At 44.7% G+C, this 24358-nt stretch overlaps 1 protein-coding gene, 1 long non-coding RNA gene and 1 other non-coding gene across 3 annotated transcripts in view; 1 reads left to right on the top strand and 2 right to left on the bottom strand.

The window, feature by feature from the left end:
- MAP2K1 (mitogen-activated protein kinase kinase 1) overlaps positions 1-24358 on the bottom strand; it is a 77331-nt gene that overhangs the window by 34460 nt on the left and 18513 nt on the right. Inside the window, exons 2-3 of the mRNA XM_072809241.1 lie at positions 5709-5919; positions 4246-4392 (exon numbers count right to left, since the gene is read on the bottom strand). Coding sequence (XP_072665342.1) covers positions 4246-4392; positions 5709-5919 — 358 coding nt within the window. The remainder of the gene's footprint in view (positions 1-4245; positions 4393-5708; positions 5920-24358) is intronic.
- On the bottom strand, positions 11780-23191 carry LOC140623149 (uncharacterized). The gene is made up of 3 exons (XR_012022808.1): positions 20344-23191; positions 14718-14960; positions 11780-12731 (listed from the first exon to the last, which is right to left on the bottom strand). It is a non-coding gene; the product is annotated as an uncharacterized lncRNA (long non-coding RNA).
- On the top strand, positions 17165-17237 carry TRNAR-CCU (transfer RNA arginine (anticodon CCU)). The gene has a single exon. It is a non-coding gene; the product is annotated as a tRNA-Arg (tRNA).

The raw sequence follows: 24358 nt of genomic DNA, 5'->3' as shown, positions 1-24358 counted from the left end.
TATCTCTAGCAAAAGTCAGCCCCTGGCTGAGTCCTTTAGAAGATGGGGCCCAATGGATGTCAGTGACACAAATTCCTTTAAAATGCATCTAAGAAATGATGTGAGCAAGGGATAAATGGGTGATACATGGTAAAGCACATATCGCAAAACAATAACTGCAGAATCTGGGTGGTAGGTTTATAGGGTATGTTACACAATCCCTTCACACCTTGCTGTGTGTTTGAAATTGTCTTAGTAAAGTATTGGGGGGAAATGTTAGTGACAAAGAACACACAGAGCTTGTGACATAGGCAAAACCAAAGAATCTATGAAGTTGGGATGTGGCTGAGGAACAAAGCTCTACATGACAACACTTCTGAAATGTGGAAGCTGAGACAAAACAGAAATTCCATAAAAGAGAAGTGGCCACCAGCAATCAGAGGGTTTTCTTGTCAGAGGAGGCCAGGACAGGAGCAATCCTGCAGGAAAGGCCTACTCAGAGACCAAGAAGGGGTGAGAGGGTCTAGGGCTACAGCAGAAAACTACTGTGGAGCGTAGCCACTTGGACTCTAGGCCACAACAGCTTCACTACAGGGTCCTGCCTCTGGTAGCTCTGAGCCTCCCACTAGTACTAACAGACTATTCCAGCTCTTCTCAGGGCCTGTGGATACCTAGGAACACAAGATCCTATTGCTGACTCCAAGGCCTAACTCTCTCCTACTGAGCCCCAGGCCTGACCACACCCTCTGCATCTTGGCCTCCTTCAGTCAGCCACTCAATATCTATCACCCAACAGGTACCAGACACTGTGCTTGGTCCTCAATAGGTTTTGACCCTCCCAGCTTCTGAAAGCCAGTTTTCTAGGCTCAGGATCCCCAGGCTAACTCCAGAGGTTTCTTCTCCTTCAGAGACTAAAGTGGGAGGACCCTACCCTGCCCACAGAGCCAAATCCACAGGAGGAAAACTGACCTGCAGATACTAGAAATGGGCAGAGAGAATGGGAAACCAACCCTTGTCCTGTCCTGAGTCACCTCGTCCTCCTGAAGGGAAAGGTGGGGTGGGTAGGACAGAGCAAGAGGCACAAAGGTTATACATGGTTTCTATGAATCCAAAGGAAATAAAGGATTCCAGAATGAGCAAGCCTCACTTCAGGTCCATTTAAGACAAATAAAAAGACTGAACTCCACATGGCAAGAGGCAACACACGGCTAACAAAATAGCTTCCAGCAAGTTCTAAATAAACGAAAAGACCACTGACTATCAATGTTTGGGGCCTAACCCTAACCTCTGAAGCAAGCACCCTGGAGTTCAACCATGCACATCCTACAAATAGCATCCTGGTTCCTCTCACAAAGGGGAGAATGCTGAGTGACAAAGAACTTGGAGGTAATTCAGAAAGAGTCTCTGATGGATCAGAAGCCAGCAGGCAGGGGATGACACAGAGGTGATGCTCAAAAGCCCTTCTGACCAAACTGACACTCCTCATCTAAGAAGGCCCTAGGACACAGCCATCCAGCTGTGAACACCTCTGAGGAACAAAGAGGCCACTCTCAGTGTCTCCCCATCCCCCAGCAGCTAACGTGGAACCCTTCACATAACAAGCACTACAAATAAGTGTCTGTGAAGGTGAACCCATGCTAACTAATGTAAACCCTGACTGGTTAAAAGTGCCAAAAACCACAAAGACACAGGGTTTTAGCAGGGGGAGGGGCCCCTAGAGAAGATCTGGTCCAAACATATCTCTGCATGGATGTGAAAAGTCTAAGAGAGCATGACATTTAAAGAAAGCAGACCTGGTTAGAGACATTAGTTAGAACTGAGTTCTGGGGATCCCTGGGTGGCGCAGCGGTTTGGCGCCTGCCTTTGGCCCAGGGCGCGATCCTGGAGACCCGGGATCGAATCCCACGTCGGGCTTCCGGTGCATGGAGCCTGCTTCTCCCTCTGCCTATGTCTCTGCCTCTCTCTCTCTCTCACTGTGTGCCTATCATAAATAAATAAAAAATTAAAAAAAAAAAAAAAAAAAAAAAAAAAAAAAAAAAAAAAAAAAAAAAAGAACTGAGTTCTGATACTTACTGGTTCTGTAACTCAGACTTGTTACAAAGCCCAAGGCCCTGCTCCCTCCATCCACCACCTTGGGGAGGGTGGTCAACTTCTATACCATGGAAATGACTCACCAAGAGGTGGAAAATGGGAAAGCTAGTTACTATTATGTCTAGCCATGCCACCACCCACCTTCAATTATTTGCAACACCTAAGAGGAAAAAGACTATTCTGGCCTTTCCTGTCACTGGTTTATCATTACCTCCAGCCTCTTTCCCTTCTACTTTGCAAGGACCTCTACCACCAGTTACTCATCTTCATCCAAAACTCTGGGCTAGAGCTAAAAAACCAACCATCAATAGTACAAAGAGCCCAAGAAACCCAAAGCGTAAGAAGCAGCCCCCTCCCCCTGCACTGCACACCACCAAAGGGAGGTGAAGACCCAAGGGGAACATATCAGCACCCCGAGCCTGGGTGAGGACCAAACCAGAAATGTTCATGTGCTTCCCAGAGTCTGCTTCATTCCCATTTAAGCAAGAAGAACAAGAGCTTTCTCAATAACCTTCAGGAGCACAGAAGACATTTCAGATTCTACATTCCATTTGACACCACACAAGCCAGCAGATGCCTGCAACAGTGTGTACGGCACTTCCTCACTTCCATGTTAACATGGAGAGAAGTTCAAAATCATGGGGCACCAGCAAGGGACAAACCTCCTGATGTGGGGGGTTGCGTGGGGTAGGTTCTCCCGGAGTTCATTAAGACCAGGCACCGAGGCTCTCTCCCTAGAGATCAGGGCAGGTCCAGGGTCAGAAAGGAAGTAGAGCTGAGGCAGGACACTCTACCCGGCCAAGAAGAAAGCCCAGCCACCGTAAGGGCACAAACTCAGTCATGTCAGCCCTTGTATCTGAGCTGTCAACTCTAGTGGAAACAAAGCAAGCACTACCATTCACAGAAGACAGGCCTGGAGTCAGTGCGCCGAGACTTACTCTGTTATTTTCATTAATCCTCTAGGATTAATCTACAATGAGGGAGGTCTAGTCATGGCCATCTTACAAACAAGGAAACAGAATCAGAAAGAGAAAGAGACTTGCCCCAGGTACTTATGAGAAAGAGACAATCTGTAAACAAATCATTATTGAGCACCTGCTGTGTGCCAGGGCTATTTTGGGCTTTGGAGACACAGTGGCAAACAAAACAGTGTCTACTTGGATTTTTGTAGAGAAGGGAGATATGAATAAACATCTCGGATTCAAAAGTCCCCTGCTGCCTAATGGGGACAGGAAAAAAAATACGATCACGAAGCCAGCCTCTCTGAAATTCTGCACCAAGGATGGAAACAGAGCCCCAGTCACTATCCAGTGGATTCAAGAAAGGACGTGCACTGTGGTCTGACAGTCTTCGTGTAAATCCTACCAATTCCACTTAGTAGCTGCATGACCTTGGGCAAGTCATTTCTCTGAGCCTCGGCCTTCTCATTTGTGAAATGCAGATTATCTACCCATCCAATGAGGTAGTTGAGAAAATGCAATAGAATATTAATCTGCATTGGGCAGAACATGATATGATATACACCCAAGAAATTAATCAGTGTTAGTACTGCAAGCATTATTATTGTTGTGGACGTGGTTACTATTACTGTCAGGTACTGGGAAGAGGAGGAAGGGGCTCCAGGCAGCTAGTGGTACAAAGACTGGTGGCTCACATCCACACAATTAGCCCATTAATGCCCCCTTACTTGCCCTCTCTGATGTGCATCAGGTGGCATTACATCTTTGCACACCCAAAGCAGAGACTATCCCTAAATCAGATTATAGACTCTGAGGACAGGGATGTCTCATCTCCATCATCTCCAGAACCAGGTACCTAGCATACAACAGTGCACATAATAAATGGATTTAAACTGTATTAACCAGATTTCACTCTTATCAAACCCTTGGGGTCAAGAAAGTTGAGAGATGGGCTCTCAGCACACCCTGCAGGGATCTATGGTTGCTGCCACCTCTCTTTGAAGAGAGGAGGGGACCAAGGAAAGAGGCCTATTATCTTTTGGTTATTCCAGGTTCTATAGACAGTCTTCCCAGAGGCCCAAGACAGTGATGTGGATCTGGAGCTGGGCTGGGGAGAGGACAGTGTGGGCAGCTGGTTGCTTCCCCAACCAAAGATGAGACCAGAATCATCCAACTCCCAGGCCATTCCTGCAGAGGCTGACAGGTTGCCACATACCATGTGCTCCATGCAGATACTGATCTCGCCATCGCTGTAGAATGCACCATAGAAGCCCACGATGTACGGGGAGTTGCACTCATGTAGAACCTGTAGCTCCCTTATGATCTGGTTCCGGATTGCAGGTTTGATCTCCAGGTGAATTAGCTGGGGAAAGAGAGGTGGGAGGAAGAGAGGCTTTAAAAATATATGGATGGATGGAAAGAAGCTTTCTTAAATGCTTACGCTCTTAAAGGTAGGAAGAGAGAAAACAGGTAAGTTTTAACTACCAAGTTTTTGCCCAAAGCACTCAGTACCAACTAACCAAGGCAAGTATGGGTTCTGAAGGAGCTGTAACGAGGGGAGAGTGGCTATGCCTCTGCTCCTAGGAGCCAAGACTGGGGGGGGGGGGGGGGGGGGGCCTCACACCTCCTGAGAACAAAGCTGAATGGAGAGTTTCCTCCAAAAGGAGCAGTGAAGCTGAGAGAGGAGGGAAAAGTAGCCTTGAGAACCTGGCTGATACCTGAGGGCTATGGGAGTAGAAGGGTATGAGGAACTGAGTATGTGACCTAGGCTGCCCAGATTTCCCCTTGACCTCTGGAGCCCGAGGTGGTTAAGAGTCAGCCAGGGCCTCAGGTGCCACCTTATGTCCCCCTCATGTTGTCCCTGGTTTCATCCAGAGAGACAGGCGGCAGACACATCAGGCATATGAAATGGTTACTGAATAATAGAAAGCTGCTAGAAAGGGTCACAGACAAGGAGTGCCAGAGAACCTGGAAGCCATGGTTATTGGTGTGGGCTGAAGCTGCTAGTGAGAGCCAGACAGGAGGCGAGCCATAAGGACGGGCACTATTCAAGAGGATGGAAGGAGTGGCCCAAGCAAACATGTGCAGTCAGGATTAAACATGGTATGCTGGAAAACATGGAAGAGCCCAGCCTTGCCAGAGCAGGGGCCGTTTTCAGAAAGAGGAGGACCATGGCTCCACAGGAAGTCCAGCTCCAACACTGCTGACCACAGCGGGGGGCTGAGATGTTACACTGCAGGGAGCTGCAGAGGAAGCATCCACAGGGTTGGACCTCGGGCAAACAACCTGATAAGTCGGTGCATTGCTGGAGCTAGCTAAATAAAAGCAGCTTCTCCTGCACGGGATAATGGCAAATAGGCACCCCTGCATTCTTTCTAGAGCACGCACAAAGCTAAGGAAGGTCACTTGCCGTTATTTTCCAGTCTGGGGGTGGGGATAAATACACTAACACATCATCAGTATGTTTATCCTATAATCTGATAGATAACAGGAGCTCAAAATTCCAATAGCACAAAAAGGTACTGAATGAAAAGTCAGTCTTCCTTCCACTGGCCCCAGATCTTCCAAGAGATAATCCAATTACCTATTCACCAAGTCAAATCCCATTCAGCCCTTTTTTTTTTCTTTTTTCTTTTTTTTTTTCTTTTTTTTTTTCTTTTTTTTTTTGAGTGGCCTCACCTTTCTGGCCATGACTAGGCCGGACGGCTTGTGGGAGACCTTGAACACCACGCCACCGTTGCCAGCACCCAGCTCACTGATCTTCTCGAAGTCGTCATCCTTCAGTTCCCCGACCTTCTGCTTCTGGGTGAGAAAGGCCTCAAGGCGCTTCCGCTGCTGCTCATCAAGCTCCAGCTCCTCCAGCTTCTTCTGCAAGGCCTCCAGGTTGGTCCTGTCCCAAAGGGGGGAGCACGAGTCAGAACTGGCATCAGAGAGGTCCCCCCTAGAGGAGCACTTGTATGGTGGAGAGTTCCAGCTCCCAGGCCGGATAGGAGAATGGATGCAGGGGTTCTGGGGGACAGTTCCATGTGCAGTGGGCCTGCCTCTGCTCCCTTCAATACACCACCAGACACCCCTCCCCTCTGACACCCTTCTCTCGAAGCCTCGGTTTCCTTATTTGTCAAATGAGGAAATTAGGTCTCTTCACTATTCTGAAAGTCTACAGAAGGAACCAAAGAATCTGCTAAAATCCAGAACAAGCCACTTTCATTTGCCTTAAAATCCCAGTTCCCAAAGCCCCACTGGTATTGGATTTATTAAGTTAACATCATACACAAAATCAAATCTATGCCCTAAAACCACTAACTGAAATCAAGCCAAACCATCAAAACAGGCTCTAAGCTGAATGGCAACAGCAGACACTCTCCTCTGACCTGTAAACAGGTCAGGGGATAGGTTCATCAAAATAAAGCAAGGAATCCTAAAATATATATACCTAAAATTTTTACTTTTGTATCACATATATAAATGTGCATTCATCCACCTTCTAATGTAGGTAGGGGAAGACCTCACTTTGAGTAAAGATCCATTGGTAAGAGCCCCACATCATCTTCCTTACGTGAACCAGAACATGATCTGTTGTCCATCATTTCCAATGTCCAATTCATTAAAGTGGAGTCAAAAGAATAATATCAAAATAAAATTGTAAGAGTTTTAGGTTTTCCCCCAATCTTAACACCCATCTAATTTGACAGTAATGTTTTAGTGAGCTGGACTTATTGAATCTTTCCATGGCTTCTAATTAGTGTTCAAAGTGTGTGTGTGTGTGGGGGGGGTGACCCACTGCATTTGCAGGCTTATTTTACCAGTTTACCTGATATTTAAGTACATGACTTAATTACAATACCAGTCACATCTGTACAAATGACTTTGGGAACAAACTAGTTCTTGGTAAGCACATAATTCAGCCAGTGGGTGCTGAGGCGAGTGGGCAGGGCAGAGAGCAGCCTGCAAGCTGTGCATTTAGCACGCTTGTGGGCAGCACTGAGGTTTTACAAAGAACGCATAACAGAAAAGCATTCGTTATTCCTGGGAGTTCGTTAAGGGGACAATGGTAAAGAGAGCTTCCACTGTGTTTCATGTGATTTTAGTCCTAGTCTAAACAAACAACATGGGTGACAAGACAGGGCATCATTACACATCAGAAGGCTGGTGCCCACCCCTTAACATACACCCCATTACTGAGCTTGAAGTAAGCATCACCTTCCACTTTTCATTTACCCTCTATTCCAACTCTCAAGAAGGCAAGGAGATCCAGACCTACTGCCTCCCCAGTCTATGGAAAGACCCAACATACCTTACAAATAACAGTACAGGGGCCACAGAGGACACCAGGCTATTTTTACCAAGTGACCTCACTGGGTAGCTCTCAGGGAAGGAAGGTTGGTGCTATGGACCGAATATGTCTCCCTAAAATTCATATGTTGAAGCCCTGACCCCAAATGTAACTATGTTCAGAGACAGAACTTTGAGGAGGTAATTAAGGTTAACTAAGGTCATATGAGTCCTAATCAGATAGGACTGAAGGCCATAAGAAGAAAGGTGGCCTCCGCTGCCTCTGGACACACACCAAAGGCAACCATGTGAGGACACCAAAAGAAGGTAGCTGTCTGCAGACCAGGAAGAGAGGCCTCACCAGAACCCAACCATGACAGCACTGTCATCTTGGTCTTCAAGTCTCAGGACCACGGGAAAATAAATTTCTGTTGTTTAAGCCAACCAGTCTATGACATTTCATTATGCAGCCCAGACTAAGACAGCTGGTAATATTCTCATTCTGCTGAAAGGCTCAACTAAGTCTCACAGCTGCCCCAGTCTCTCAGAGGTAGGGACCCAGAATGAGCATGGCTGGGAGGCCACAACACACACCTTCAGGTTTCCTGACTCTCAGGTCACTCCACAAAGAACTCATCAATGACAAAGTTTGGAGACACCTGTCAAATGCAGACTCCACAGCTAAAACTTCAATGAAGTTACAGCTGCCCTGTAGGCCTCAGCCGTCCAACTAGAAACACACCCCCCAAAGGCTTGGGTCAAACCTGCACTCACACTGAGCAGGTATGAGGGAGAGGGGAGGACTGAATGGAAGGAAATCACTCTCCTCACAACACTGTGTACTGTTTCGTACTTGCTGTTTTTTTTTTTTTTTAAAGGGATTTTATCTATTTATTCATGAGAGACACACACAGAGAGAGGCAGAGACACAGGCAGAGGGAGAAGTAGGCTGCATGCAGGGAGCTCGACGTGGGACTCATCCCGGGTCTCCAGAAACACACCCTGGGCCGAAGGCAGGCACTGAACCGCTGAGCCACCTGGGCTGCGCCGTTTCATACTTGCTAATGCATTTAATCCACAGCAGAGAGCAAACTCAAGCACAAACAGGTGAAGTGACTTGTCCAAGGTCACAGAGCTAGTAAGCAACAGAGCAAAGACTGAAACCATGGCAGAGAGAATCTCTAATCTCTACTATCTCTTCAAAAAGTTCAATACTTTCACGAGAATCAACTTGCAGACATGCATAAGATCCCAGTGTGGGGCATTTTCCATACCAGGGCTCCATCATACACACAGATGGTGTACCTACATAGAGCCCTCTGTGCCAGATGCAATCCTGCCTGCCCTGCACATCAAGCTGAACACTGCCTTGCAAGTAATGCTGGCCACAAGAAACCTCATCCATCTAGCAAAGAAAAAGAGGAAATTCTAACTCTGCTCATTTTCCTTGACTCTCTGTAAGATAAGTAATTCTCCTACCTTCAGAAAGAAAAACTAAATCTAGGCTTCCTCCCTCCTCGACCTTCTATGCTCACCAGTCTCACCGCACACAGCACCGGCTAAGGGACTTGACTTGCTTCTGGTGTATGCTTTCAGAAGGCTGTGCCACAGGACACAGCAAAGACTGTAAGCTATGGTGGCATGACTTCCCTGATGACTCCAGGTGGAACAGCACTGCCATGCTAACAAGTCATTTGTCATCGGGAATCCCAGTTTCTTACCTTAAATAGTCAACAACTAGCTGGGCGGCCACAGACTGACTACTCATTAACTTTGACACATCTGTGTTTTCTCTTCTGTCAAAGAGAGTCACAAGTCCGTGCTTCCTCTACCAGGGGAGGACCAAAACAGAAAACTAATAGGAAGGAACAACGGAATTTGGATACACTTCCACACTAGTGTTAGGGCAAGTGTGGGTGAGGAGCTGCCAAGGCAGCAACAGTGGCATCCAGAAGCTACTGTCTTTCCTTCAACAATTCCTAAAACCCTTGAAAAGTTTCTTAAGAATTACTTCAGTGAATGAAAGACAAAGGATTTTATCTGAAGGTGAAAGGAAAATCCCAGCATCTAAATGGCTTTCAGTACTCATTAAAAAGAAATCAATCGGGAATCCCTAGATGGCTCAGCAGTTTAGCTCTTGCCTTCGGCCCAGGGCGTGATCCTGGAGACCCGGGATTGAGTCCCATGTCAGGCTCCCTGTGTGGAGCCTGCTTCTCTCTCTCTGCCTCTCTCTCTGTATCTCTCATGAATAAATAAATAAAATCCTTAAAATAAATAACAAAATAAAAATAAATCAATCAATAAACATAGCAGTGTTTAGTACTGCTTCCTCTGGGACAGGGAGTCAATCAAGTTCAACAAGGCTCATTCGTGGGATGCCTGGGTGGCTCAGCGGTTGAGCATCTGCCTTTGGCTTAGGGTTTGAGCCTAGATTCCCAGGATTGAGTCCCGCATTGGCTCTTTGCAGGGAGCCTACTTCTCCCTCTGCTTCTCTCTCTGTGTCTCTCATGAATAAATAAATAAAATCTTAAAAAAAAAAAAAAACAAGGCTCATTCCTGCCCCACCCCATGCTGAAATGCTTCCAACAAAGGAAAGAGGAAGAGAGGGGCCTGTCTTCCTTCAACCACACCACAAGTCTCCAAATTTCAGAGAACCAGAATCTGTGTCCTGCCCAGTCTTTGGCTTTAACTGAAATCAGCAAAATCAGGACTATGGATCGAGAAAGGACACCAGAGCCCAGAACAATAAATATCTGACATACACACACAGCCCTCTCCAGGGACCAGCTATAAAGTCTGACTCCCATCACCCTCATGCACCACAGCAGAAAGAAAATAACCCATGGCAACATGAATTCTGCACCGTGGCTGTCTTACAGTAAACACAAGTTCATCGAGATACAAGATTATAGGTTTGAAACAGGAATGTAGAGAAGAGCAAGGAATGTGGAGAAAAACAAGGGTTGTCATTTGTATTCTGAACACACCAAGAAGGCACAATGTAGTGGGTGGAGAAAGGATGATCCTATGGGCAAGAACATCTCCTTCCCTCTCCTTCATCCCACCCATCCACTAAGCCTAACTGCAGTACGACAGCTGGAATCTTGCATTTGTGGCTCGGTGGTTTAAGTCAGGAAGCAGTATAAAACGTGGCATGGGAGGGACCTTAAAAACCACCTGATCCAATTCACTTTACAGGTAAGGTCACAGAAGTCCAGAGAGTACAAAGTCACAAAGCTCACTGGCAGAAGGTTTCCTAAATCCTAGAACAGAGCTCTCTTCAAGGCCGTACACTGCCATCTCCAGCCCTGATGGACCCTGAAATGGGAAGCTGACCTAAAGGAATGATTTAAGGAGAAGGGAGGTGACGTCTAGACAAAGGAATGGAGTCTTCAAACAGCCACACACCAAACAGAAATGGGACACAGTAATGTAAACACCAGCCAGGGGTCTGTCACCAACCTAAGCCTTGCTCTAGCCTTCCTGCCAGGAAGGAACAAAGAGGGAAGAGTACAGGATGACATTCAGTAACTGTGCTGGAGGAAAGAAAAGGTTCCAGTGCAGGCAGGCGGGTATCCTCAGAGAGTATAGGGAGTTGGGAAGTTCTCTCTCCCCTGTGGCATTTGGCAGTTGGAAGGCTACTGGGGCAGAGAAGGAAGAGGGAAGGTAAAGGACCCAAACTAAGGGCAAATAAGAGCATGGGACTTATTGCAATCCCTCAATCCTCACCCCATACCAGTCCCATCTGTCAGATCCTAGGCAAGCTCCCACCCTCTCTGGTATTCAGTTTCCACACCCATTTTTACCAAAAGAAAAAAGTACATGGGGAGGAGGAGAGAAGGGAGGGGAGAGTTGTCTAAGTGTCTCTGAGACCCAAGCCTGTCAATGTGACAACCAGCTGAGGAAGTACAGAGTAAGACAGAATGTGTGCTTGGGTTGAAAAGCTGAAGATCTTCAAAAGAAGGAAAATATGAGAAGAGGGAAGATTGGCTTTACGATTCTCTACAGAGTCAAACCATGGACAGGGCACAGAGTGTGGGGGTAACAAAGAGTATAAGAGAGGGCGGCACCTGGATGGCTCAGTTAAATGTCTGCCTTCTACTCAGGTCATGATCTTGGGGTCCTGGGATCGAGCCCTGCGTCGAGCTTACTGGTGTCTCCTTCTCCCTCTCCCTCTATCCCTCCCCTGCTCATGCATATGTGCGCTGTGTCTCCCTCTCTCTCAAATAAAATCTTTTAAAAAAATAAAAACAAAACAAAACAACAAAGAGGAGAGGAAAGAATGGGCCTGAAAGAGGAAGACAGAGCTAACCAATTCCAGACTCCATCCTAAGTTAGCCCATCGGTGTAAGGGAGTGCAGTTTAGGCCAGCCCCAAACAACAAAGTGGAGAAGGGGCTCTATACCTTTACCCCTCAGCCCCACAGGCCACTCTGGGAAGGGCTGCTCAACTAACTAGGCAATAAAATTCTAGGATTATATAAGAAGCCAGATGGAACAACAAAGTATATGTTCTTCTGCATCTATGTCAAATTCAAAAAAAGGTAAAACTAATCTTTGCAGTTATAAGGTAGAAAAGTGAACACGCTTTAGGGTGGGGGCAGTAACTAGAAGGGGACATATGATGGTTAATTTTATGTGTCAGCTTGGCAGGGCCACAATGCTAAGTTATTTGGTCAAACTTTATTTAAAATGTTTCCATGGAAGTGAGGTTTGTGGAAGGGGTGTGATAAGAATAACATTCAAATTGGTGAATTTGAATAAAGGAGATTACTCCCCATAATGGGAGTGGGACTCATCCAGTCAGTATAAGGCCTTAATAGCACAAAGACTGACCTCCCCAAAGAAGGAAGCCTGCCTTCGGATTTCAACTGCAAATCTTGCATAGGTCTCCAGCAATCTGGGCTACCCTTAAGACTGTGGATTTCCCAGGCTTCCATAACCACATAGGCCAATTACTTAAAAAGTTCTAGTAGGGTGTCTTCTCTCTCTCCTCTCTCTCTCTCTATCTCTTCCTCTCTATATATACCTATAACTTGGATGCTGTGATCTGATTTCTTTTTATTCCTTTTCTCCTGTCTCAGTTTGGATACCACCCACCACCCCCCAGTTTAGATAATTTCTATTAACCTATCTTCAGGGTAACTGATTCTTTCCTCAGTTCCCTACAGTCTGCTGACAGACTTGTTGACCTCTGAGATCATGTTTTCAAAATTTTCTAGCACTTTCACTTGAATCTATTTTTAGTTTCTATCTCTTCTGAAATTCATCTGTTCATGCATGTTGTCCATAATCATAGGTTATTTTAAAGCCTCTGTCCATTAATTCCATCATCTGAGTCGTCTCTGAGTCTAGTTCTATTGATGGCCTTATCTCTTGTAGGTTGTTTCTTCTCTCGATGTTGTGCTTTTTGTACACTAACTGGTGCACACTGTAATAGAAGAATAAAGACGGAGGTACATTATCTTCATGCTTAGAGATAGGCACATTATGCTGTCATGCTGTTAGTATTAGTTGGGAGTTGAGCTAGGTTTGGGTTTTCTGGTGAACCCTGATAATTTCCATGTACCTCAGGCTGCAAATTTCTCCAGCAATGGGTTTTATCTTATGCAAAGAGTGGAGCCAGAGCTGCAGAGATATTTTTTTTCTCAGTGTTCCTACTTCTCCTTCAGGTTTGAAGTGTCCCATGTGGCCTGGCCACAGAGTGGGATCCTTCTCCATGCCTTTGCCCCTGCTCTGGGGGTTGATGGCAATTACTTTTACATAACGCTCTCACATCATCTCAATGACCACCTTTTATTTCTCATCACAACACTGGCCTAAAGTGCCCTTAGCTGTCTGTATTCTTCTCACTGCTTCATGAAGGGCCTTCTGGTGCCCAAATGCATGCATGCTCACAGAAGGCCTGGGAAGATAAAACAGTCAATATAGTCTCAAAGGAAAAAGCAGTGAGGGAGGGAGAAGGGTCAGTGGGGCATATGTGTCAACAAGAAGTAACAACCAGGACCTGAAAGCATGGGAAGCAAGCCACAGTGCCCATGGTAGCGATAGGGAAGTTCTCTCCTATCCTGGTCCAGCCTCAGTCTTAAACAGGCCCTGTGAACATGGACTTCCTTCCTTTCCATGGCAACCAAAACAAATGTGTATCTGTGGCAGTTCTGGAGCAGGAGAAAGTTTCCTACTCCTCCTCCAGCAATAGACCTCTGCTTTGTGTTGGTGTTGAACCCAGCTTTGGGTTTAGACTCTCAAGCGGCTGTGGGAAGACATGCTTCAGTACAGCCATTCCCTTGCCTGGTATCATGATGTGCTTCACTGAATTTAGCTCAAGTATTTTTTCCCTTTCCTTGATGCTGTTTGCTAATGTAAATTGCATCTTGGCCGCCCACTCTCTTCTGCTTGCTGATAGACATAGGTGAGCAAAGTCTCACAGTCATTCTTGAAAGCATTCCCCAGACCCACTTCCAGGGCCAGTGACATATGCAGGAAATCTGCTGCTTCTGGGTCAGCACAGAGCTGGTCTTTCACAATGGGACATAAAACTAGAAAGAAAAAAAAAAAATCCACGTGGCTGCCATATACTCCTTGCTTAAGAAGCGTGAAGGCTTTGGAAGTCAGAAGACTTGTCCCGTTACTTCCCCTTGATTATCCTCATAGGTAAAATAGGAAAGCTAAACTAGGTGGTCTTTAAAGTCCTTTGCAATGCTAAAATTCTCTAATCCTACTACCGGATTCATCCTGCAGTTTTCTAAGGACAGAACTTTGCAGCTAAGTCCCAGGGCCACACATCTCTGTGAACACAATGCCCGGCTTCGTCTGCTGTACATGTTTGAGGCCCTGGTCATTCATTACTTCTTATCCACACGTACACCCCACTGACTGTTTTCCCACCCTCACTGCCTTTTCCTTTGATTGTTTTTTGTTTTTGTTTTTGGTGGGAAGCAAAGCAATGTCTATTGAGCAATAGTGAAGTGATACTACAAAGCTCCCAAGGAGGGAGGGGACCTGAGAGGGTTGCCCTGCCTTTTCCTTTGAGGCTACATAGCCTTCTGTGAGCATGCATGCATTTGGGCACCAGAAGGCCCTTCGTGAAGCAGTGAGAGGAATACAGACAGCCAAGGGCACTTTAAACCAATGATGTGATGAGAAATAAAAGGCTGTTGTGGATGGGGTGCCCAGCTGGCTCAGTCGGTAGAGCATGCTACTCTTGATCTTGGGGTCATGAGCTTAAGCCCCACAATGGGTGAAGAGCTTACTTAAAAAAAAATAAAAATGAAAAATAGTTGTTGTAGAGATGTAAAAAATGTAGAAATCCTCTAAAGTGTTAAACAAGTATTTAACAGTACTAGTAAGGGTAATATTGGTTAGTAATTGTTGGTTAGTAGGGGTAACAATTTGGTAGTACTCCCTACTGACTTACTGAGTATTGTGTGCATCAGGCATTCTGCAAAAGGTAGGTGTCCCTTTAACAACACCATGATGCGATCACCAGTCAGCCCCATTCTACTGATGAAATTCCTGCATCTTCATGTTTTCATGTAATAATCTCACAAAAATGTACAATGTAGTTAAATACTGCTTGGGGTACTGGAGTGGCTCAATCGGTTGAGCATCCAACTCTAACTCTTGACTTCATGGTTCTGATTCGAGCCCAGCATGGAGCCTACTTAAAAAAAAAAAAAAAAAAACTACTCTCATTGCCTTTCATTGGTTTCACCACCACATCCAAAAAGACTGTGGGGCAAAGACTGTCTTGCAGTTTCCCCTATTTTCTCAAGAGGCCTGAGACATGGACAGCTTTGTAGTTCAGAAGATGCTGGCATAATCAGTCTAAGTTTTACAGGCATAGGAGACCTGATTTGGTCTACAACGATACCTAAAATTTAGACAGCAAAAAGGAAAAAGGGCATTGTAGCATGGTCTCCCCTGTAGAAAATGGGGATTAAGGCTGTGATAAACAAAACGTGTCAGAAGAATATAACTTACAAGAAAAAAGAAAACAAGAGTCAAGACAAGTGTTTCTCTTTAATTTCACTTTAAATCAAGTAGCTTCCAGGCAAATCAACAAATGTTTTTCAAAGTCAAGAAAACAGGTTTAATTTTAAGAAGATAAACAGGGGCACCTGGCAGGTTCAGTCAGTAGAGTGTGCAACTCTTGATCTCACAGTCATGAGTTCAAGCCCCACATTGGGTGTGGAGCCTAATTTAAAAAAAAAAAAGGGATCCCTGGGTGGCGCAGTGGTTTGGCGCCTGCCTTTGGCCCAGGGCGCGATCCTGGAGACCCGGGATCGAATCCCACGTAGGGCTCCCGGTGCATGGAGCCTGCTTCTCCCTCTGCCTGTGTCTCTGTCTCTGTCTCTCTCTCTCTCTCTGTGTGACTATCATAAATAAATAAATAAATAAATAAATAAATAAATAAATAAATAAATAAATAAAAATTAAAAAAAAATAAAGAAAAAAAAAAGCAAACAAAAACCAAAAATACTTAACCTCTGGAATCAGACTTCTGAAATGATACAAACTGCCTTCCCATGGCATGTTTCTGCAGAAGAGTCACACTGAAAAATACACGCACACGCCCACACAGAGGAACCTCTGGAATGACAGGACCACCCATTCACACAGACTCTTCTTAAATATTGAACAACATCCTAAATTGGAGAGGGAGTGTCATATTGTTGCTTTAAAGAACTAACTATGGTGTCTTCCACTCCAGTGGACAAAATTTGTTTCATATTAGCCATATATGAATTAATTACTAAAGAATCAGTCTTTCAGAAAAGTATCAAAAAAAATTGTGACGAAATTTGGAGGCAGAGGGGGGATAAAAAAGATCAGAAGATGAAGGACAAAAAGGAATAATGCCCTTCCTTGATGAGAACAAAAAGAGGAACATAATGCTTGTCTGATAATGAAATTTAGATACAATTAAGACTCCAGACTCTTGGACACCTGGGTGGCTCAGTGATTGAGCGGCTGCCTTTGGCTCAGGTTGTGATCCTGGGGTCCTGGGATCGAGTACCGCATCAGGCTCCCAACAGGGAGCCTGCTTCTCCCTCTACCTATGTCTCTGCCTCTCTCTGTGTCTCTCTCATGAATAAATAAATAAAATAAAATCTTAAAAAAAAAAAGACTTGAGATTCTTAAATGCTAGCCATATTATTCCCATTAACTCACTTCATCCTTGCAATTTTAAAAATTATGTATGTTGTTCCTATTTTACAGAAATGGGAATGGAGGCCAGGAGCAGTAAAGACTAGGTAGGGCTGGAACTCTAAAAGTTATCTTTCCTTCACACCATGAGCTGAAGAGCTCATGTCCTTCAAACAAATCCCCCACTCAATGAGCCATAACACAGGTATTTACCTGTTAGCTACTATTCCTTTGAGGCAAAGAACTGTGCTCTACTCTACTAAAAGGTTCCTGGAAAGGCAACAAATTAAATCTATGTACAGAGGAATTCCTTTCAGAGGAACATCCTAGACTGAGACATTTTGAATGGGATGGGAAGGGAAAAGAAAGGATCCTGCACAAGTGAAGCACACTGGTAGCAGCAGTAAAGATTCAGGTGGCCATAAGAGGGCCAGGGGACTACTGAGGGAGGCAGGGTGGTGAGGAGGCAGTAGGGAGTATTGAGAGGGAGAAAACACCATGGACAATCCAAGTGGAACATCCAATAAATATGTGGTCGACATCAGAGACAAAGGGAGACCTGGGTCTGGTGGTGGCCACAAAATGAGTGTGTTCCTGAACAGACAAGCTGGTTGATTGTGGCCTTAGAAAGATAATATATTTGACCATACCCATTCCCTGCTCTTGAGAAGCTGACATATAGAAAGACCTTTCAGAAACTGCCTATGTAGGGGTGCCTGGCTGGCTCAGCCAGTAGAGCGTATGACTCCTGATCTCAGGGTCATGAGTTCAAACCTCATGTTAGGCATGGAGCCTCCTTGAAAAAAAAAAAAGGAAAGGAAAAAGGAAAGGAAAAGGAAAAGGGAAAGGAAAGGAGAAACTGCCTATGTATGTAGTAATGGCCCATGTCACTCTGTGAATCAGCAGTGCAAGCTGCTTTTCAATTAAAGAAAAAGGTATAGGACCCAATGTGAACATCATCTTAAACCTCATAACCCAGAACCATGAGGACAGTCATGCTCAGAGGCACAGCTAAGACAGGAAGATCCAGTTGGAAGAAACAGATTCAAAATGTGTCTCCAATTCTAGTCCACAGAGAGAAATCACCAATTCTCCAGACCTGTTCCTTCCTTAAATACACAAACATGTTTATGACAGCTTGGCCCTTCTCCTTAATCAAAGTACCCACAAGAGGGGTCAGCAAACCTCGTCTCTGAGCACCCATCATCTCTGGGGAAAACCCCTCCCTACATCACTGTGTGGCAATGCTCACAGAACCCTGATCTCAGGACCAGGACTAGAAGTCTATATAAGTGCTCGCCTTGTCGAAAACTATGAGTTAGGCCCTCAAATTAATAGCAGTTGGCCTGGTAGGGTCAAAACCTACCTGGCAGAAGTAACAATAAGACCAGAGAGAACAAAACTCAATTAAAACAAAAAGTGACCGTGTTGGCTTCTGTCTTCTGAAAGAAGCGTGTGTGTGTGTGTGCGCGTGCGCGCGCGCTACCAAACCCCCTCACAGCAGAGGCTACCAGAGGACCAGAAGGTTCGCCCATAGTTTATAAGGGCCTGATCCTCATCCGTGGCTTAGGCAGAAGCAGGCCTGAACAGCATGTTGGGGGAGGAACCAGAGAAATGATTTAGGCTACAGAATAAGATGGGAGAAGACTGTTTGGAGTGGTTATAAGTGGCACAGGAAGAAAGGAGGTATCATGGCAAGGGGGCAAAGGTCATTTAAGACCAAATATAGTTACACCACTAGATTCTAAGTTGTCTTTATTGCTATAATGTAATACATCCCCCTTACCCCAGACCTTCAGTCCAATCTGCTGTGCACAAAAATAGCTTTGTGTGTATTGCATTCTTATTGTTGTTTGGTGGAAACCAGGAAAAAAGGGCCAACTTCCTAGCTGATTCAACACAAAGCAAAAAGAAGAGAAAAAAAAAAAAAAAAACACAGAAAGGGAAACGTGGGTTCTACAGAAACAAGTGATCATAGAATGTAAACCTGTAGGGCTGCTCCAATCTAGAGGAGGGCAGAGGATGGGGAAGTTTAAGTCGACATCTGGTTTCTACCCATTTACGCCCACAGCTGTGAAATTGCAATGCAGATTTATCATGGAGCACCCACTGTGCGCCACGCACTATCTATCTGCGTTAGAGGCTTGGAAGGTACAAATGAAGCAGACTAGGTCCCTGCCCTCATCAGGCACTCTGTGTGTGTGTGTGTGTGTGTGTGTGTGTGTGTGTGTGTGAGAGAGACAGACAGACAGAGACAGAGAGAGACAGAGAGATAAAGATGTAGAGATGAAAGAAACAGGTTTCACAGTGCAAGCCAAACACAGCATGCTTTTAGCAAGTACAGAAATGTCTACAAGGTAAAGTAGATCATAATGCTGAAAGTGAGGTGCGCAGTGGGGGCTATCAGAACAGAGGTAAGACTCCCAATTTCATCTAAGATAAGGAAGGGGAAGAGAAGGTCAGAAACTGTAATGTCCAACTCCAGGCTTGGGCATCAGCATGAAAAAAAAAAAAAAAAGGTGCTGTTAGAAGCCATTCCAAGTGGCCAGAGAGTAGGTGCATCCATCCAGGAGAACTTACAGATAAATCTGGAGGGTAGGTTGGGGCTAGACAAGGAAGGGCATAGTACATCCTGCTAAAGAATTAGGTTTGAGTTAAAGGGAGGGACGCCTGGGTGGCTCAGTGGTTGAGCGTCTACCTTCAGCTTAGGGCGTGATCCCAGAATCCTGGGATGGAGTTCTGCATCAGGCTCCCTGCAGGGAGCCTGCTTCTCCCTCTGCCTGTGTCTCTACTTCTCTTTCTATGTCTCTCATGAATGAATAAATAAAATCTTTTTAAAAAGAAAGAAAGAAAAGGAAGGGATACTGGGGAGATGTCAGTCAAAGGGTACAAACTTGCAGTAGAAGATGAATAGGTCCTGGAGGCCTGATGCACAGCACAGTAATTACAGTCAACAATACTGTATCATATACAGTAAAGCTGCTACGGGATTGGATCTTAAATACTCTTACCACAAAAAAGAGATAGTTATGGGACATGATAGAGATGTTAGCTAAAGTTATGGTGGCGATCATATGACAATACATAAATGTATCAAATCAGCACCCTTATATACATCAATTAGAACCTCAAGAAAAAAAAATTTAATCTTTAAAAAAAAAAAAAAAAGTCCCAGCACACCAGCCTAGAATGCCTCAGAATATTCAGGGTTTGGCAAAGATCAGCCTGACATCTTAGCTTCTAAAAATGCCATAAGGTTCCTTTTTTTAATATCTTTAATTAAAAAAATTTAAAATGCCATAAGAGCACTTTTATATTTAAAAATCTAAAATACATGCAAAACATCACAATTTGACCAGGATGCAATTTAAGTATGTGGTTTGGGAGTCAAATCACCCATAATGTGCTTGTCTAAAACATACATAGATAAGTGTAAAAATTCTAGTTTGGAACCTTCACAGAAATGGAGTCAAGATCTGCACATCTCAGGAGACATACTAGCTTCCTTGAGACAGAGACTGTAGAAATCTGAAGTCTGAAAGCTGCTGAGCTCAGCTTTCCAAATCTTAGGAAGCCCATAGGGGACTTCTCTTCCGATAACTAAAATCTTATTACCTAGTCCAAAGACTGACTCAAAAAATCCTCTGACAGTATTTCTCACACACCAATCCACAGTCCTGGATCCAATTCCTAAATCTAACACTCATCCACATTACTGCCATCTATACAATCCACATAGAAGTGGTGGCTGCTTTTCCAGTGATGCCTGAAGCTCACCAAATTCAGTTCACACCTATTTTTACTCACACAATCGCACTGTCAATAATTTGCCTTCAAGGGTATAAAACATGCTTTTAGCAAAAGGTACCAAAATTCTGGAAATAGCACTGAACCTGAAGTCAAGATGTCTAGAGCCCTCCTCTGCCGGTTAACAGGCCATCTAACCCTGAACCTAAAACGGAAGCAGACTCTTGTCCCGCATCACAAGGGGCTATTATGAGCACCTGCACAGACAGTGGGTGAGAATGTGTTCCAAAACAGATAAAGAAGCAAACACATCAGAGACTTTTCTAAAACAAAAAACTTTCTTCTAAATTACTCTTGATTAGCAGCACCTGACTGGCTCAGTCGGTGGGTTGTAGCATGTGACCTTTGATCTCGGGGTTGGGGGTTTGAGCCCCATGTTGGGTGTAGAGGAAAAAAATGTTTTTAAATGAATGCCAAATAAATAAATGATTCTTAGTTAGGTGACTGTGGTTGTGATGACACTTCACATTAACTGTGAATCCTCAAACAGCATTAAATAATAACCAATGATCACAATCAGTAAACAAAACCTACTAAGACAACACTCCATTGCATATTTTGCATATTAAATTAGAGGTACTGGTGGAGGAAAAAAAACAAGAAAACTGCAAAACCAGCATCATTAAGCATTCTCTGGACCTTGGTCGCTTAGCGTTAAAATTCTGCAGGCTCTGACTGGCATTCAAAAGAGAAACTTGTTCTTACAGCAACAGATAAAAAGATTTGTCCACCAAGTTCTTCCTCTTCACTACTCCCCACCCACTTCCTTTTCTTCCAAAGGAGAACGCACTCATTTTACACACTGGTTTGCCACATCCTGCCTCGGAAGCTACTTCCCAGGAGCTGCTCCGGCTATTCTGAGAGGAGGTTTAACTCCTTCAGGCCCCCCAAACCACTACTATATTTATGACAGCCTCACCCACCACAGTCATTTACAGTCTAGTAACTAGAATCCACACGATCAGATAATACTCCTGACTTCTTCATGCTACGCACTGAAGTAAGCATCTGACCTACAACACAGTCCTGCAGGAGCCACATCCCTTGGTCCCACCTGGGGGCTCCAACTAGTCCAGGTTTGCTTAATCAGCCAAAAAAAAAGACAAAAAGAAGAAATGACTGGGGCCCCTGGGTGGCTCAGTTAATCTGCCAACTCTTGATTTCAGCTCAAATCATGATCTCAGGGTCCTGGGATACAGCCCTGCATCGGCTCCATGCTCAGCAGAGTTGGCTTGAGGATTCTCTCTCTTCCTCTCCCTCTTGCCCTTCCCCCCACTAGTGCATGTGTGTGCTCTACACCAATATCTTTTTTTTTTTTCTAAAGATCTTTTTTATTTATTCATGAGAGACACAGAGAGAGAGAGGCAGAGGCAGAGGCACAGGCAGAGAGAGAAGCAGGCTTCGTGCAGGGAGCCCCATGTGGAACTGGACCTAGGGTCTCCAGGATCATGCCCTGGGCTGAAGGCGGGCACTCAACCACTGAGCCACCCAGGCATCCCTATCTTTTTTTTTTTTTTTTTTTTTTTTAAAGAGAATGATTCAAGGAAAGCTATCCAGAAACTTAATGCACACTGTATTTGGTATCAGGGAAAACCCAATGAAGCAAATCTCCTGTCCCACATGGGCTCTGTAAGCTAACACCAACATTCATTCATTACATATTTATAGACCACTTACTACACATCAGACCTAGGCTAGAGATGGGGCATCCAGACAAAATTAAGAGGCTCCAGAAGCTCACAGCATAGATGATGAAGCAACAGATATATACAAAGATCACACATCCACATACAACACCCCCAAAGTGGTTTGTCTCACACATAGTTCATGGACAGCCCCACTGGAAGTTTTCTAATGGAGACCAGGCAAAGTTTCATGGACAAGATAATACTGGACTTCAACCTTAAACGAGAGGGTAGACTCCCAAACGTTGGCAATAAACGTGACAGAAAAATCCCAAAGGAAATGTATAAAGTCGGGATCCCTGGGTGGCGCAGCGGTTTGGCGCCTGCCTTTGGCCCAGGGCGTGATCCTGGAGACCCGGGATCGAATCCCACATCAGGCTCCCAGTGCATGGAGCCTGCTTCTCCCTCTGCCTGTGTCTCTGCCTCTCTCTCTCTCTCTGTGACTATCATAAATAAATAAAAAAAAAAAAAAAAAAAAAGGAAATGTATAAAGTCATGGGTAACATTTTATTGAATGCTTATTATGGTTTAGGTGTTATGCTAAAGACTTTACACTTAACCCTCAAAACAACCCTACAAATCAGGTATTATTACCACTCCCATATTTACTAATGAGAAAGCTAGGGATGACAGACCTTAAAAAGTCCAATTGACATCATTATTTAGGGATGAAGGACTCCAACCTCAGCTATCTGCTTCTAGGGATTACTCCTACAACAGAAAGCAAGAGCACCCACTAAGTGTCAGAATAGAGTTTATAACTGTGGGAAAGCTGGTCATAGTATTAGAAGAGAAGCAGGGCATAATTAAACTCTTTTCCCCTTTAAGAGACTTGAGATCTTTGTAGTCAAGAAAGATAAGGAATATATGTATTTCTTTAAATCCCGAAATCAATAAACACTAATACCTACTACATGTGAGATCCTGTACAGAGGAAAATTATCTTCTGCTGTGCTACAATTGGCTTCCTGCCACATATATCACCCCTGTACAGGTCGACTGGGACCCCCTGGCTGGCCAGGCCTGTGTCCTTCCCAAAGTTACCACTTAGACAAAGAGTATGCTCATCCATGACACGGGAGGACCACAGCACAGTGAATGGCACACCAGTTGCTGAGCTCCCAGGATGCCCTAACTCCATCAGCAGGAGAAGGTAGAACAACGAAGCTTCTATGACAAATGAGAAGTACTTTTTCATGATCCAGGATTGGACCTTTTGTAAGTTTTAACAGTCTTCAGCAGTTCTTGTGCTATATCTTATCCGCCATTTTTAAAACATCAAAATATAGTGATTTTTAGAACCCAAAGACATACTGTTAAGAGAGAATTTAATAGTATTTTTTTCTCTCCACATACTCTTATTATCCCTACTTTTCTTTTTTTTTTTTCCTAAAAGTTAAATCCTATCAATCAAACCAATACAGGGCCACCCCTAGGATGCAGTTAACCTGTATAGAAATCTGTCAAGACTTTAACAACCCTTAGCAAAGACAGGTCAAGAGAGGCTGTGAGGGTTAACAGGAAATGAATTCACTCTGTGCTGGGGGCATTTAAGAGAGAACTGGTCACCTTTATTCATTCTAACTGAACATAAAGACTCTCTCCTCTGGCCATAAAACAGAATCAAAGGGTGGGCAGGGCAGAAAAACAAGAGCCCTGCACGAGAGAAAAGTCAGGGGTCCTGGATCTCCATTGAGGCTGTTGCTCACTAGCCATAAGCCACCTGGCCTCTCTGGGCCTCCATCTCTTCATCATACATCCAGGAGGATGAACTATAAAGATCTTTTCCATCTCTAACATTTAAGGACAGACAAGTAGCAATCCTCAGGGGAGAAAGAATGAAAGGTGTTGGTGGTGAAAAGGATGATTAATACAATGTAATGTTACCCTGGGTCCAGAAATAGCCTGGCTTAGTGCTGCATTCACCTTATCAGTCTAGATTTATTGGGGGGGGGGGGGGGCTGGTGGGTGGGAATCACAGCCACCTACAGTGAAATTAAACTCTGTTCCCAAATGAGTTCTGCTGAAGTGTGATTTATCCAGAGTGTTAAACAACTCACCGGCAGTACAAAACTGTGTTACTGAAATTGTATTATTGCACAAACTTAACTTTTCTCCAAATGTGATTTGCAGAGAGGATGCAGAGCTGAGAATCCTGTGTCCATGACCATCTGTCCTATCCCAGTCCCTGGAGAGGCGTGGGGGGAGAGTGTGAAAAGCCACAGGTGCCATGTATATTCAGCCACCAATGTCACATATCCATCAAGAAGCCCAACATTTGCTGGGGATAAGTGTTCAGCTCAGCATGCAAAAGAGGCTCGCTGATGCATTGGCCCCAAACATTCCCTGAGCCTTCCTCTGCACCAGGCAGGGAGTTGCAGAACACCACAGAATAGGGAAGATGTCACCACCAGTA

The sequence above is a fragment of the Canis lupus genome, chromosome 32 (genome assembly GCF_048164855.1).
Source record: "Canis lupus baileyi chromosome 32, mCanLup2.hap1, whole genome shotgun sequence".
Taxonomy (NCBI): domain Eukaryota; kingdom Metazoa; phylum Chordata; class Mammalia; order Carnivora; family Canidae; genus Canis; species Canis lupus.
Note: the sequence above shows the minus strand (reverse complement) of the source record. Positions and strands in the feature narration are given on the sequence as shown.